General features: G+C 41.7%; 1 protein-coding gene across 1 annotated transcript in view; it reads left to right on the forward strand.

The window, feature by feature from the left end:
- The first annotated feature begins 1,574 nt into the window (after positions 1-1,574).
- LOC124040672 (chloride channel protein 2-like) overlaps positions 1,575-17,957 on the forward strand; it is a 110,887-nt gene continuing 94,504 nt past the window's right edge. Inside the window, exon 1 of the mRNA XM_046357749.1 lies at positions 1,575-2,080. Within this exon, the coding sequence (XP_046213705.1) occupies positions 1,940-2,080 (141 nt within the window). The 5' untranslated portion in view covers positions 1,575-1,939. The remainder of the gene's footprint in view (positions 2,081-17,957) is intronic.

A 17,957-nucleotide genomic window follows, 5' to 3' on the forward strand; every position in this document is an offset into this window, starting at 1 on the left:
CTGATCAATTTGATATTTTAACAGACAAAAAATGTGCTTTTATTTCAAAATCAAGTACATTTATAAGTGACCTTTTGAACAGTAGTGTGTGTATATGTCATGTTCTGACCTTTATTTCCATTGTTTTGTCTTTATTTAGTATGGTCAGGGCGTGAGTTGGGGTGGGCAGTCTATGTTTGTTTTTCTATGTTTGGTTTCTGTTCCGGCCTAGTATGGTTCTCAATCAGAGGCAGGTGTCGTTAGTTTTCTCTGATTGAGAATCATACTTAGGTAGCCTGGATTTCACTGTTGGTTTGTGGGTGTTTGTTTCCGTGTGATTGTTTGTCGCCACATGGTATTGTTTTTGTTCAAGTGTTCATTTGTCTTTATTAAAAACATTATGGACACTTACCACGCTGCCACACGTGGCATCTGTATACCGTAGCTAAGAAAGTAACACTACCTGTATGTTGTGTAGTAAGCTGTTAGTAGCCCATGTGCCTCACCTTAATAATTAATGTCTATTTTCACCTGTTAATTTCACCTAACATTACTGTTCTGACTCGGTGGTGCTGCACATGTAGCCTATAACCTGTTTTTGAGAAATGTCCTGATCTAATATTGTAAGAGTTTCATTGTCTGCTTAAATGTCCCCTTTATTTTTCCTACAGTTCTGACTTGGTGTACAGGGGAAATACTGTAAGAGCAGCGCATGTTCAGCATTCTGTCACTGTACATTTCAAAAGTGCTGAACACATAGTTATATTGACTACGTCCGTCGTCGCTCGCTCATTAATGTCTTAATCAATAGCCAGGTGTAGCAGTGGCAAAGATTCACTCCATTGTGCTGGAAATAAATTATCTGCTGTTGGGACAGTTTATGTAGGCCCTAGCAGTTTGTGGGCACCGCTTATCGCTGTTATAGTGCAATTAATGTATTGTTTAGTGTTGTGTCTTTGCTGGCATGCATCTTTGAGTCTGCCCCACCAAGATGTACATGCTAAAATCGCCGCTGGTGCAATTAATGTATTGTTTAGTGTTGTGTTGTGTTGTGTTGTGTTGTGTTGTGTTGTGTTGTGTTGTGTTGTGTTGTGTTGTTGTGTTGTGTTGTGTAGTGGCTTTGCTGGCATGCATCTAAAAATATATATATATATTTTTTGCGCAACCAAGATTTACATGCTAAAATCGCCACTGCTTAGCTTAGATAACCTATGCAGAAAAATATAAAGATTTGTTTAGGCTTAATGATTGTGAGATTGCACGGGAAAGCTGTTTGTGTGTAGGCAGGCAGGCTGTATGTGAGGCTGTGTGTGAAGTTGAGTGTTGAGTCTACGCGGTTGCAGGTTGCAGACAGACACACAGATGGCCACAGACAGACAGACAGACAGACAGACAGACAGACAGACAGACAGACAGACAGACAGACAGACGACAGACAGACAGACAATGATATTCCCTCCATGCCTTTCTATATATTTCCAGACAATTCGAATGACGCGGGCGAATTATGAAGAAAGCACCACCAGCTCCCGGTAAATGGGAAACGCTTGACACAGACGGAACCGCATTGCATCATGGACATATGGTACCCAACTCGAGCCCTGCGGGAAAGAGACTAGCCCATTGCAGCTTTATTTATAGAATACTAATTTATGCCAAAAATAACAGTCACAGTCAAACACATTCGATCGGATAGCTCTGTTGTCGCTCATAGTCTTCAGATGCAGCTGCTGTCTAAAGGCATGCGCATCGACGCGGATAAACGCAGAAGTTTGGGGTGCTGCGTGTGCAGCGTGGGTGCACACAGCTATTCGCGCCAACCAGTCAAAGCACCAGCAACAGGCCACCGGTTATCACGTTTACCCGCGGAGAAGAGTGAATGAGATAGGAGAGTGCCTCTGCTTATGGATTAAATGACAACTGATCAAGGGGGAAAACTCAAGTTTTGAAGTTGGAGTTTATGCGCAGAACGCGCGGAAATAGTCCTCACTTTGATTCACTCTGTTACACGAAAGATGGAGGGGCGCAGCTGACAGTTAGGGACCGTAGCCTCGAAGAGGAGAAGCACACCGGAGGAACCGAACTGCCAGAGGAGGGAAATGTGAGTAAGCTATGAATGAGCCCGTGGCAACCTGTTTCTACCTCGAGTCCATCATGCCTATTACTGACGCTGGTATCCTGTCTTTCCCCGGTGAAGACGAGAACAATGGGTCAAACATTTTGTTTTCATCATGTATCAATCGAATAACATTTAATATACATTTAACTTCAGTCATGTGTTCATGCTCAAGGGCAAATCATTTCAAGGGCAAATCATTTGGTTATTTCTATACGGTATATATATATATATCGGCATCATATTGTATTTTCTGGATAAGCTGCAAAATGTTTCTATCCCAAAGATGAAATAATTGTCAATGTAGTGACATTGACCTATGATATACGTCTCTCTTTGCATCTTTTATTTACACACAAAAACTTGTGAGGAGAAGAGGTACAGGTGGTTATGCATCCTATTCTACTTTGCGCATCAAGTCGTTGTAAGGGCTCAAGGTCCTTAAAAGGTCCCTTGCTGCGGTGGTTCCTCTTGAAATTACGCACACGAGAACGGCTATTTGATTCGCTCCGGAGACTTCCCTTAATATATTTCCTGTAACATTTGATAGGAAATGAAAATGCTATTCGTCTTCTAAGACCGGTATGTCATATTTTGAAATTGAACCCACTCATTGACGCTCAGATGCAGTCTCTGAGAAAAATGTGAATGACGTCATTGAGAAAGTATGATCCAATCTGGAGATTTTATTTATGTTTCTTTAAATGGTTTGACTCACTTGGAAATCTGAATGACATTTTGTAGTTCCCTTGTAGGAACTACAGAAAAACACACACACACACACACACACACACACACACACACACACACACACACACACACACACACACACACACACACACACACACACACACACACACACACACACACACACACACACACACACACACACACACACACACAATGGGTTTCCATAACAAACTGCACAGGTGTGTATTTATTCCATATTGTACCTGTTGAGACTGAAGGTTGAACTGGGTCAGTGTGTTGGTGCTTGAGGCTGCGGAGCACCTAGTTCCACCTATTAGGGACAACATTACATCTATTTAACTACATAGCCACAGTAGTATCTGCAGGACACTCAAAGGAGAAACACACCTACAATAAATCAATTGGAGAGAGAAAATAAATACCTGTAATAACTCAACTCTTTGGGCCAGTGTCTGAATGATAATGGCTTGGATCATGTGTGCAATGCATGCATATTTGTTTGTGTATCTGTGTGTGCGTCAGTGGAAACGACTGCCCCCTCTCATGGAAGCCACTGAAGTTCAAGGCCGTCCGTGGTACTGCTGGCAATGTTAGCAGGATCCCCAATTAAAATTAATGGAAAAATTTGGTACATTTTCATGCTAATAAAAAAAAGTTTGAAAGACAATCATGTTACCAATAATTGCTTATAATTCACCCAATGTATGTCCTTCAACCGATTCTTTTTTAAATTGCACACAGAAGAAATTATAAGCAAGGTGCGAATTACGATACAGCCAGCTCTCCTAAATGTAACAAGTCCAACTTTTGGTGGGTCTCTAAATAATGCTAATTTAACCATTCACCTATTTGTTTGAAATGTAGTGTTAAATATGTTTTGCGGTGTTAAATATGAAAATAAAGGCTTCCAAATGAAAGAAACACCCCCACCTCTCCATCATGGTTTAAACCATTTATCTCTATGTGGCAGAGCTGTCTACTCAGTATTGCTGAATTTCGGTCTCAGCTGAGCTTCTTTAAGCATAGATGTTCCTTTCTACTTCCGAATTTCCACCATTTGTTTGCCATGTTTCCCTGATCAAAAAATGCCTTTATTGCAATGCATTAGATTTATCAGTTGATTTATCATTGTTTACTTTTGTCAGTCAGCTGCTTTGTTTTCCAGGTGCGTTTTCCAGGTGTGTGTGAGTACTGGTGTTCTCTGTGCCATCTCTGGCCAGAAGTAGTACACCGTTTATTTTACTTTATTATTTTCAATCAATATTTTTCTTTCCTGAATCAGCTGATGATGGTCAACAATATCACTAGACAACAGCTAGGCACCAATGCGCATCCAATCCATCAAACAAGTAGGCTATACTTTAATGACAGTAGACCTATAAGGTGACTCTTTCAGTTAGAAGATTATAGTGAATTTGTATTTGATTTTGAGTAGTCTAATAATAGGGATTTTTCATAATTAACTGGGTGACACATTACCTTGAGCTATACAGAATAGCTCATCTCACCACCATGCGTTTCCATCTCCTCCTCTCTCTCCTTTATTCCTTTCTTGAGCGTGCAGACGGGCTGTCAACAGTTTAGCGAAATATGTTTGGTTGCAAAAACCTGTTACTATCTATGTCCCCAAACAGATATTACTTGGTTTCCCAAATTAAGCACTGGGTAGTTGCAGGAACAGGGTTGGAGAGCCCATGGAATACATAGTTCGGGCGGGATATCACCTGTCGCGCAGCTGAGAGGATAGGCTACCGGAAGCGGTGCAGGCCTAGTGGAGGGTAAACATCACACTTTTTTTTACTGAGACTGGCAATCTACCAATTTGATTTACCACCACATCACTGGCTACTGATTGGCCTATTTGAAGTTCATGGTAATGCACATTGTAGCCTAGTCTAGTAAGTTGACAGTGTGTTAGGGTGACCATCCCAGTTTTCCCGGGATAGCTTCAGCCCCATTTCAGGTGTCCAGACTTTTCAGGCTGCAAAAAGGTCAACTTGTCAGCAAGACACATCAATCAATGACAATCACGGAATGTCATTAGGAACACGTTGTGGTGTTTTGTAACGGATGCCTATTTCCATTCATCAAATGGCGCGAGTATGCATGCAGTTTGGATGGCGGAATTATTTTATCATGACTGATTGTGTTCATGCCACATTAAAAGGTCATTCATTTTGACCGTTTAAATTAGAGGTCAACCGATTAATCGGAATGGCTGATTAATTAGGGCCGATTTCAAGTTTTCATAACAACAGTCACTCGCTCTGAGCCTTCTAGAAGTTGTTCCCCTTGCTCTGCATGGGTAACACTGCTTCGATGGTGGCTGTTGTCGTTGTGTTGCTGGTTCGAGCCCAGGGAGGAGCGAGGAGAGGGACGGAAGCTATACACTGGCAATACTAAAGTGCCTATAAGAACATCTAATAGTCAAAGGTTAATTATATACAAATGGTATAGAGGGAAATAGTCCTATAATTCTCATAATAACTACAACCTACAACTTCTTACTTGGGAATATTGAAGACTCATGTTAAAAGGAACCACCATCTTTCATATGTTCTCATGTTCTAATCAAGGAACTGAAACTTTAGCTTTCTAACATAGCTTATATTGCACTTTTACTTTCTTCTCCAACACTTTGTATTTGCATTATTTAAACCAAATTGAACATGTTTCATTATTTACTTGAGGCTAAATTGATTTTATTGAGGTATTATATTAAATTAAAATAAGTGTTCATTCAGTATTGTTGTAATTGTCATTATTACAAATAAAAATAGGTCGATTTAATCGGTACCGACTTTTTTGGTCCTCCAATAATCGGTATCGGCGTTGAAAAATCATAATCGGTCAACCTCTAGTTTAAATTGTGTCTTTGTTTTTAGGCCCCCCAAATGTTTTTCTTCCCAATAGAGACCCCTGAATGGTGTAATTCACACTAGACATTGGTTATAAAGATAATTTAGTTGCTAATGGCAGCCTGCAGTACCCCGGTCGACCTTCAACTTGAGTTACTCAATGAGAGGGGGCAGCACTGAGTTAGCCTGCTACGTCACTTCCTAGAGTAGCTCAAACTGCGTGTCTCCATAGATGGGGTGGTTGTTTAGCAACTGTAGTGCAAAACACACAGGGTTGGCTTAGATTGTCATGTAAACTATATTTTGCCTCTAAAGTTTATTGAAAACAAATACATTTACACAATGACCACTTGTGGACTCTCAAATACATTGTTACAGTTGTTGGTTAGCTAGCTAGTGAATTTTAGCCATATTAGCATAGATGTGACAACAGTCAAAACAAGACATGATATCAAGAACAAAATAAAACTAGCTTAAACGAGCCACCTAAGATTCCCCACATAGCAGCTTCTTGTCGTAGTTACTAGCTCTCTAGCCATTCAGAATCATAACAAAACACAGACTTCTGCCCCATTTTCGTGACTTTGTCAGCTATCCTTTCTATGATACGCCAGTTTAACTGAAGGTCATTTGGCTTCAATGTGCTATTGAATCTTCATGGCTCGAGACGACAATGGTTATTTTTTTAATGTATTATTATTCAAGATTTACAAAATGTACATTATTTCAGACAATCTAGATTTGGAAAAATGCACTCTATTTAAAACCTTAAATTGTATGAGACCAAGATGAGCACAAGATGTCGTGGAGCGTACTCAATCGCCTCATTCCACCACTCCTGTGTCAATTCAACACCCGTTTACCATTCCCAAGCAGATTTAGTTTTGTTGGTGGAGTGTTTGTTTAATGACATAATACACAGATAGAGCTGAGAAATTACTGCTTTCTGTCAAGGTCAGAGTCAATAAACCATCCCAGGGTTGGCAAGGGGGTGGAGCAGGGAAGCCAGCAAATTAAAAGGAGACACAATGCCTAATTTGAAGGTAAGAGAAAAAGTGAGATGGAGGCAAATAGTATTTAGATGCTAGGTTGGGAAAACTAGAAGAAAAAAAAACAAGGCAAAGGGTGGCTACTTTGAAGAATCTCAAATATAACATTTTGATTTGTTTAACACTTTTTTGGTTACAACATGATTCCATATATGTTATTTCATAGTTTTGAGGTCTTCTATTTTATTATACAATGTAGAAAATAGTACAAATAAAGAAAAACCCTTGAATGAGTAGGTGTGTCAAACTTTTGACTAGTAATGTAAGTCTTGGAAGGACTTAAAACTTCTTATGGCTTATATCCCGCTAACGGAATCGATTTGACAACAGCCAGTGAAAGTGCAGGGCGCCAAATTCAAACAATATAAATCTCATAATTACAATTCCTCAAACATACAAGTATTTTACACCATTTTAAAGATAAACTTGTTGTTAATCCCACCACAGTGTCCGATTTCAAAAAGACTTTACGACGAAAGCACACCAAACGATTATGTTAAGTCAGTACCTAGTCACAGAAAAACACAGCGATTTTTCCAGCCAAAGAGAGGAGTCACAAAAAGCAGAAATAGAGATAAATTGAATCACTAACCTTTGATGATCTTCATCAGATGACATTCATAGGACTTCATGTATGTTTTGTTCGATAAAGTTCATATTTATATCCAAAAATCACAATTTACATTGGCGCATTACGTTTCTGTAATGTTTTGCTTCCAAAACATCCAGTGATTTTGCAGAGAGCCACATCCTACTTACAGAAATACTCATCATAAATGTTGATGAAAATACAAGTGTTATGCATGGAACTTTAGATAAACGTCTCCTTAATGCAACCTCTGTGTCAGATTTTGAAAAAGCTTTACCGAAAAAGCTCACCATGCAATAATCTGAGTACGGCGCTCAGACACAAAAACAAGCGATACAGATATCCGCCATGTTGTGGAGTCAACAGAAGTCAGAAATAGCAATATAAATATTCACTTACCTTTGATGATCTTCATCAGAATGCACTCCAAGGAATCCCAGTTCCACAATACATTTTGTTTTGTTCAATAAATAAATAATTTATGTCCAAATACCTCCTTTTTGTTCGAGCATTTAGTTCACAAATCCAAATTCACGATGCGCAGCCAGACGAAAAGTCAAAATAGTCCATTACAGTTCGTAGAAACATGGCAAACGATGTATAGAATCAGTCTTTAGGATGTTTTTAACATAAATCTTCAATAATGTTTCAACCGGAGAACTCCTTTGTCTTTAGAAATGCAATGGAATGCAGCTACCTCTCACAGGAGCACGCCTGAATGAGCTCATGGCACTCTGGCAGACCTCTTACTCAATCAGCTCTCATTCTCTCCTCATTCATAGTAGAAGCCTTAAACAAGGTTCTAAAGACTGTTGACATCTAGTGGAAGCCTTAGGAAATGCAATCGGACCAAATTTACACTGTATCTTGGATAGGCAAAGAGTTGAAAAACTACAGATTTCCCACTTCCTGGTCACAGACATCATTCAAACAGTTTAGAAACTTCAGAGTGTTTTCTATCAAAATCCACTAATAATATGCATATCTTAGCTTCTGGGCCTGAGTAGCAGGCAGCTAACTCTGGGCACCTTATTCATCCAAGCTACTCAATACTGCCCCCAAGCCATATTAACAAACTATAGTTTTGGCAAGTCGGTTAGGACATCTACTTTGTGCATGACACAAGTAAATTCACCAATAATTGTTTACAGACAGATTATTTCACTGTATCACAATTCCAGTGGGTCAGAAATTTACATATACTAAGTTGACTGTGCCTTTAAACATCTTGGAAAATCCAGAAAATTATGTCATGGCTTTAGAAGCTTCTGTTAGGCTAATTTGAGTTAATTGGAGGTGTTCCTGTGGATGTATTTCAAGCCTACCTTCAATTCAGTGCCTCTTTGCTTGACATCATGGGAAAATCAAAAGAAATCAGCCAAGACATCAGAAAGAAAATGTTAGACCTCCACAAGTCTGGTTCATCCTTGGGAGCAATTTCCAAACGCCTGAAGGTACCACGTTCATCTGTAAAAACAGTAGTATGCAAATATAAACACCATGGGACCACGCCGCCATCATACCGCTCAGGAAGGAGACGTGTTCTGTCTCCTAGAGATGCATGTACTTTGGTGCGAAAAGTGCAAATCAATCCCAGAACAACAGCAAAGGACCTTGAGAAGATGCTGGAGGAAACCAGTACAAACGTATCTATATTGACATAACCTGAAAGGCCGCTCAGCAAGGAAGAAGCCAATGCTCCAAAACCGCCATGAAAAAGCCAGACTACAGTTTGCAACTGCACATGGGGACCAAGATCGCATACTTTTTGGAGAAATGTCCTCTGGTCTGATGAAACAAAAATAGAACTGTTTGGCCATGATGACCAGCGTTATGTTTGGAGGAAAAGGGGGATGCTTGCAAGCCAAAGAACACCATCCCAACCGTGAAGCACAGGGCTGGTGGGGTTGCTTTGCTGCAGGAGGGACTGTTGCACTTCACAAACTAGATGGCATCATGAGGTTGGAAAATTATGTAGATATATTGAAGCAACATCTCAAGATCTCAGTCAGGAAGTTAAATCTTGGTCACAAATGGGTCTTCCAAATGGACAATGACCCCATGCATACTTCCAAAGTTGTTTCAGAATGTCTTAAGGACAACAAAGTCAAGGTATTGGAGTGGCCATCACAAAGCCCTGACCTCAATCCTATAGAAAATGTGTGGGCAGAACTGAAAAAGCGTGTGTGAGCAAGGAGGCCTACAAACCTGACTCAGTTACACCAGCTCTGTCAGGAGGAATGGGCCAACATTCACCCAACTTATTGTGGAAGGCTACCCGAAACGTTTGACCCAAGTTAAACAATTTAAAGGCAATGCTACCAAATGCTAATTGAGTGTATGCAAACTTCTGACCCACTGGGAATGTGATGAAAGTAATAAAATCTTAAATAAATAATTCTCTCTACTATTATTCTGACATTTCACATTCTTAAAATTAAGTGGTGATCCTAACTGACCTAACGATGATTAATTGTCAGGAATTGTGAAAAACTGAGTTTAAATGTATTTGACTAAGGTGTATGTAGACTTGTCCCCAAGTCCACATTATTTTAAAGAACAGTAAATAAGTACTCCCATTCAATTCTGTCGAATCCCTTCACTGCGTCTAGGGAGATTACCACCTCAGGGGAGTTAGAGAAATGTTTATAATAAATAATGTTAAACGGCATTTGAATATTAAAAAACAAATACGTATCTGTCCTTTATAAAGCTGGTTTGTTCCTCTGATATGAGTCCTGGTAAGACTACTCCCAGTGGCCTCACTATCACCTCCTCCAGCACCTTTACATCCACATGTAAGGAGGCTTAGGGGCCTAAATGAAGAACAGGAAGTGGGGTCTTTCCCCTCCTTAAGGAGAAGCGCTATTGAAGCCTGTATTAGGGTAGGTGGCACAGAGCCACGTTTAAGTGACTCATTATACATAGATACATGTAAAGGGACTAACTTGGTATGGCATTTCTTAAAGAACTCAGTTGGAAACCCATTAGGCCCTGGAGTCTTGCTGTTTTGCATTGACTTGATAGACTGAATAACTTCTTCAAGGCTGAGATCAAGGTCATCTGCAGTTTCAGCCTCAACTGTGGGAGTTTCCAGTTCACCCAAAAATGTAGTCATATTGGCAGTATCTGATGGAAATTCAGACATATACAGGGAGGAATATAAATATTTGAAGGTATCATTGATCCCCGTAGGGTCAGAAATCAAGCTATGAAAGGAATCTTTAATTTGGGGAATCAGACTGGTAGCAACACTGCATTTTAATTGGTGTGCGAGCAGACACCTTGCCCTGTAGCCATGTTCTTAGTAGGTACCACGTGAATGCAATTGTAACCATTCTGCATCTGTAGTGGACAAAATATGTCATTCAGATTGGTCTAAATCAAGGATGGCTTTAGAGAGTTCTTCTAGTTTAGCTTTTCAAGTTTTATCTAAATTAGAAGAATAATAAATAATTTATTGTCTAAGATAGGCCTTAAGTGATTCCCATAAGAGAGAATGAGCTTGTCTGATTTGAACAAATAAAATGATCAATAGAAGTGGAGATAACGTTACTGAAGTCTGTATCAGACAGGAGAAGATAATTAAATCTCCAACAGAGAGGAGTACGAGTTTGTCCTGATAGGACTATGTCGAGGGCTAAAGGTCCATGGTCAGAAATTACAATGGGTAAATATTCAGAAGGTGACGTTTGGAAGTAACTTGTGATCAATAAAATAATAGTCAATACAAGAAAAAGAATGGTTTACATGTGAAAAGAAAGAATACTCTTTTGCCTGGGGATTCTGACATCTCCAGGGATCTGTACACCCGTTCTGAACCATCTAAGAAGGACTTTGACATAGAAGAAGGAGACATAGTTCTGGGTTGGAGCGGTCTAACGCCGGGTTAATAACACAATTCAGATCCCTGCCAAATATCAAAAGATGGGTGTTCAGAGAAGGGATTTTCCCCAGCATATACATTGACCAATACTACAGGTGTGTGCCAAATGGTGCCAGTTATGATTAAATATCTCCCATTACTGTCTGAAATAACATTAGTAGTAGAGAAATGTAGTATTTTAATAATCAAAATTGCAACCCCTCTGGCTTTGGAGTTAAAGTCTGACTGGAAAACCTGACTGAACCTGGTGTTTGGTAGCCTTGAGTGATCTTTAATGCGTAAATGTAAAAATCTGCTTTTATCATTTTCAAATGGGAGAAGACCCTAGACGTCTTGACAAGTTTATTCATTATCTTAGTATTCCAAGATAAAAACTTTATAGGATTAGGCTGACCTATTCCAATATGACTATTATTAGCATTGTTAGCCATCTAAAAAATTGAAAGGAAAAAGGTGTGAAAACAGACCAAGCATTTACAAAGATAACAGAGAACTGATTAAAAACATTTAATAATAAAAAAGGACCAAAAAAAGGTCACTCCCCCTCCCCTCTCCTCCCCTACCCTCCCACCCCATCCCACCCCCTCCCCTCCCCACCCCACCCAAACCCAAAGTCTCCTTTCCCAGCGAATGGAGACAGCAGGTTGACGTTTGCGAAGCTTCGGTGCATATAAACAGAAAATATTCCTATACTGATGCGGAGAGGCTTCATAGCACGAGTAATGAAAAACAATTGAAAAGGCCTTCACATAACAGTAAAGTAGGTCAACAGATAAACAAACAGTAAAACGGAACTGTCCTGATTTGGGCAGTCTTCAATAACTGCAACACGTGGAATGTGTCTTAAGGATGGACAAATAAGTGTCCCGCAGTATGTCACCCGATTACAAAATAGAAAAGGGGCTGAGTATCTGTACATGTACACATGATCAATGTGGCATAATAAAGGAGTGGCAAGGCCTTCAGTAAGTATCTAGATGAAAAAAATGATAAAAGGAAAGCTCTGCAAAAGCCTGGAATTGTAGCCATGCATTACTACGCTAGCCATCTAGCCAAATAAAAAAAGACCTCTCAAACATGTAGCTTAAATAACAACCACACAAGACAGTATTAGTAATTTTTATCAGAGTTCAGTAGTGTTTATGCAGAGTAGAAAAGGAATGCCAAGAGTTGGAAAAAGGCCCTGCCATAAAAATCTAAACATACCTTCGACTTGGAGGGTAGGCTAGGCTATGCATGCTACCTGGCAAAATAGTTATCAGGTATGAAGGTAAGACCCAGATGCAGACCACGTCGAATAAACAATAGTTTAATATTCCAACAGTGGCAGGCAATAGACAGGTCAAGGCAGGCAGGGGTCAGTAAACCAGAGGTGGGGCAACGATACCGGGCGGCAGACAGGCTCAGGGTCAGGCAGAGGTTGGTAATCCAGATGGGGGCAAAGGTACAGGTTGGTAGGCAGGCTCAGGGGCAGGAAGAGTGGTCAGGCAGGCGGGCTTGGAGTCAGGACAGGCAAGGGTCAAAACCAGGAGGGCGAGAAAAGAGACTGGAAAAAGCAGGCGCTGAGACACGAAATGCTGTTTGACTTGAACAAACAAGACGGACTGGCAACAGACAATCAGAGATCACAGGTATAAGTACACAGGGGATAATGGGGAAGATAGGTGACACCTGGAGGGGGGTGGAGACCATCACAAAGACAGGGTGAAACAGATCAGAGTCGGTCAAATATCCAAGATACGGCTCAGAAGTGACTGTCGAACCAACGCTGGGCGTCCTCGTGGGAGTTTAACTGTAGCTTCCCCTGGCATGTTCAACGTGGAGACGAGCAGGGAAGCAGAGTTAGAATTTAACTTTCTTCTCATGAAGCTTGCGTTTCACATCAAGGAATTTAGCTCTCTTCTTGGAGGCACTTCAGCTGAGGTCAGGAAAGATGAACACCTTTAGTCTGCAGAAGTGTAGCTGGTCTCTGCCCTGCCTCAGTAGTTGTGAAAACAGACGATAAACACAGGCTTAGAGTTGTCGTCTCTGTCCGCTGTGGAAGGGACAATGTGGTGGGCTTTGGGAGTGATGGAACGATGGCCGGACCCAGCACCTACACAAAGAAGTCTGACATGAACTTAACTGAGTCCCCTCCTTCAAGTTTCTCTGGTATACCAACAACACAAAGATTTCAACAGCGAGAACGGGGTTCCAGGTCACCGGTCTTGTCAATCAGCTTTTGGTTTTCGGAGCTCAGACAGGCAACCGTTTTCTCAAGGGCTACTATGCGATCACTGCAGTCACACAGGTCATGGTCAAAGCCATCAAGTCAGCAGCCTTGTTCATCTGCAGCAACTTGGACACCATTCAGGACGAAGAAGAAGGGGGCCAGAGCAGCATCGATGGCAGTTTTGAGCTGAGTGGCAATGGTAGCTGTAATTTCCGAGATCAGATCCGTATGGAGGTTCTGAAGATCTGTGGGGAGTGTGACCGCGTGAGACTGCGTAACGGTTGGACTGGAGTCGGTGCCATTACCATTCACATTTGCCATAGCGGTTGAAACATTAGGTACAGGTCTTCTGCTCCTAAGATCATGTGGCATTTGAATCAAAAAGGTAACTTACGAACTCATCAATCAAATCTAATAAACTCAGCAAAAAAGAAACGTCCTCTCACTGTCAACTGTGTTTTATTTTCAGCAAACTTAACATGTGTAAATATTTGTATGAACACAACAAGATTCAACAACTGAGACATAAACTGAACAAGTTCCACAGACTAACATAAATGGAATAATGTGTCTCAGAACAAAGGGGGGGACAAAATCAAAAGTAACAGTAAGTATCTGGTTTGGCCACTAGCTGTATTGAGTACTGCAGTGCATCTCCTCCTCAGGGACTGCACCAGATTTGCCAGTTCTTGCTGTGAGGTGTTACCCCACTCTTCCACCAAGGCACCTGCAAGTTCCTGGAAATTTCTGGGATGATTGGCCCTAGCCCTCACCCACCGATTAAATAGGTCCCAAACGTGCTCAATGGGATTGAGATCTGGGCTCTTCGCTGGTCATGGCAGAACACTGACATTCCTGTCTTGCAGGAAATCACGCACAGAACAAGCAGTATGGCTGGTGGCATTGTCATGCCAGGATGAGCCTGCAGGAAGGGTACCACATGAGGGAGGAGGATGTCTTCCCTGTAACGCACAGCGTTGAGATTTCCTGCAATGACAACAAGCTCAGTCCGATGATTATGTGGCACACCGCCACAGACCATAACGGACCCTCAACCTCCAAATCGATCCCTCACCAGAGTACAGGCCTCGGTGTAACGCTCATTCCTTTGACGATAAACATGAATCCGACCATCACCCCTAGTGAGACAAAACCGCGACTTGTCAGTGAAAAGCACTTTTTGCCAGTCCTGTCTGGTCCAGCGACGGTGGGTTTGTTTCCATAGGCGACGTTGTTGCCGGTGATGTCTGGTGAGGACCTGCCTTTACAACAGGCCTACAAGCCCTCAGTCCAGCCTCTCTCAGCCTATTGCGGACAGTCTGAGCACTGATGGAGGGTTTGTGCGTTCCTGGTGTAACTCAGGCAGTTGTTGTTGCCATCCTGTACCTGACCCGCAGGTGTGATGTTCAGATGTACCGATCCTGTGCAGGTGTTGTCACGCCCGTCATGTCTCCCTGTAGCTCTGTCTTAGGCGTCTCACTTACGGACATTGCAATTTCTTGCCCTGGCCACGTCTGCAGTCCTCAAGCATCCTTGCAGCATGCCTAAGGCACGTTCACACAGATGAGCAGGGACCCTGGGCATCTTTCTTTTGGTGTTTTTCAGAGTTAGCATAACTGCGAAGTTTTCATAACTGCGACCTTAATTGCCTACCGTCTGTAAGCTGTTCGAGTCTTAACGACCGTTTCACAGGTGCATGTTCATTAATTGTTTATGGTTCATTGAACAAGCATGGGAAACAGTGTTTAAACCATTTACAATGAAGATCTGTGAAGTTATTTGGAATTTTATGAATTATCTTTGAAAAACAGGGTCCTGAAAAAGGGACATTTGTTTTTTTTTGCTGAGTTTTTGTAAGAAAATGGAATGCGAAGTAAAAATGTGGCATAATTAACTAATATGTAGGATCCTTGTCCACAAGCTTCTTCTCCATTCACGTGCTCAACATGAATCCTAAAACGTTATTTTGATTAGTGAATGTCACTGTTATAGTCAGTGGTAGTTGTGAAATACACACAATCTTGAATGCGGTTGTAACCAATCAACATCCAGGATTAGACCCACCCATGGTATAACATTTTTTTATATTCCCCATGTATTGTTAATGGGGCACTGCCACTTCTGCCATTAAATGTTTTAGTGCCATGTAAATACATCATAATGCAGAAATCTCAATGGCCCAACTCTCTAAAGTCGTTTTCATTGGCACTTTGAAGTCAACCCAGGATAGGGCTGTTCTCGGTGGGCTAGCTCACATTGCGTTTCCACTTCCTCCAGAAATTTGCAATGATGTCATGTTGCTAGGTAGCCAATGTGTGACTGCACCTGGATTTGCTAATGTTAGCTAGCAAGATGTTGAAGAATGTATATCACACTCACCATGCTGTAACTAAAATTATCCTATACTCCTGCCAGTGCCAGCCAGACTCAGAGCCATATATTTAGCTTGCTGACGTTAGCTAGCTAAACAGTTAGCATCATGGCTAGCAGGCTAGCTACTTAGCTTAATTCCTACCTTTCTTGCCATGCCATTGGCTATTAGCTAGCTAACCAAGCAAACCAGGCGACGGGTTTTATATGATGTAGATAGCTAGCTATGTAGCTTTCAATACGACCTGACCAGACAAAATTCCTGCCAACTCACATTAGCTAGCTAGCTTGTTTCAACTCTGATTTGATAGCTAATGTTAGGTAGCTAACGTTCGAGGGCTGACTGTTCTCATAAAAGTTTATTTGTTAGTGGAAAAATGTATGAAGGATCCCGCTATGGTGTTAATTCGGGTCATGTCTGACAACTGCAGTACTGCTTGTCCATATGCTAGCTAACAGCAACAAGCCCAGACGAGCTAGCTAACATTGTGTCAGCATCAAGCAGTGATCAGCTTGGTGGTTGCATAGTAAGGGAGTCACCAGCCCAAATTCTAATCGAGCTGGCACCAGTTGTGAAACTGGGCAGTGCTGGCCCGAGTTTCCCTCAACCCAGCTTGAATTTGAAAATTCCATTCGAGCTAGCTCGAATTTGGCCCTAATTTGAAGTGCCACTGGAAAGGGGCTTAAATAGACTGCTCTGCCTTGAGCCATTCCCATTACCGTGCCAACAGCCTATCAACAGCCTCAATACTGCAGTGAAATTATTCTGTCTCAGCCAATCAGAGGCTGTTTCTCTCAGGGGAAATCAGTCTTTCATCTCATAAAATATCAAAGCCACTTATACCCAAAGGCCTGGAGCTAAATGGCAAATACGCAATGCACAACAAACAGAATATAGCTATATTTAGTATGCTAGTTCAAAACCACAACATGTAATATTAAAAATCAAATCAAATTTTATTTGTCACATACACATGGTTAGCAGATGTTAATGCGAGTGTAGCGAAATGCTTGTGCTTCTAGTTCCGACAATGCAGTGATAACCAACAAGTAATCTAACTAACAATTCCAAAACTACTGTCTTATACACAGTGTAAGGGGATAAAGAATATGTACATAAGGATATATGAATGAGTGATGGTACAGGGCAGCATACTGTAGATGGTATCGAGTACAGTATATACATATGAGATGAGTATGTAGACAAAGTAAACAAAGTGGCATAGTTAAAGTGGCTAGTGATACATGTATTACATAAGGATGCAGTCGATGATATAGAGTACAGTATATACGTATGCATATGAGATGAATAATGTAGGGTAAGTAACATTATATAAGGTAGCATTGTTTAAAGTGGCTAGTGATATATTTACATCATTTCCCATCGATTCCCATTATTAAAGTGGCTGGAGTTGGGTCAGTGTCAATGACAGTGTGTTGGCAGCAGCCACTCAATGTTAGTGGTGGCTGTTTAACAGTCTGATGGCCTTGAGATAGAAGCTGTTTTTCAGTCTCTCGGTCCCAGCTTTGATGCACCTGTACTGACCTCGCCTTCTGGATGATAGCGGGGTGAACAGGCAGTGGCTCGGGTGGTTGATGTCCTTGATGATCTTTATGGCCTTCCTGTAACATCGGGTGGTGTAGGTGTCCTGGAGGGCAGGTAGTTTGCCCCCGGGTGATGCGTTGTGCAGACCTTACTACCCTCTGGAGAGCCTTACGGTTGAGGGCGGAGCAGTTGCCGTACCAGGCGGTGATACAGCCCGCCAGGATGCTCTCGATTGTGCATCTGTAGAAGTTTGTGAGTGCTTTTGGTGACAAGCCGAATTTCTTCAGCCTCCTGAGGTTGAAGAGGCGCTGCTGCTCCTTCTTCACGACGCTGTCAGTGTGAGTGGACCAATTCAGTTTGTCTGTGATGTGTATGCCGAGGAACTTAAAACTTGCTACCCTCTCCACTACTGTTCCATCGATGTGGATAGGGGGGGTCTTCCCTCTGCTGTTTCCTGAAGTCCACAATCATCTCCTTAGTTTTGTTGACGTTGAGTGTGAGGTTATTTTCCTGACACCACACTCCGAGGGCCCTCACCTCCTCCCTGTAGGCCGTCTCGTCGTTGTTGGTATAATCAAGCCTACCACTGTTGTGTCGTCCGCAAACTTGATGATTGAGTTGGAGGCGTGCGTGGCCACGCA

This window comes from Oncorhynchus gorbuscha, linkage group LG08 (genome assembly GCF_021184085.1).
Source record: "Oncorhynchus gorbuscha isolate QuinsamMale2020 ecotype Even-year linkage group LG08, OgorEven_v1.0, whole genome shotgun sequence".
NCBI lineage: Eukaryota > Metazoa > Chordata > Actinopteri > Salmoniformes > Salmonidae > Oncorhynchus > Oncorhynchus gorbuscha.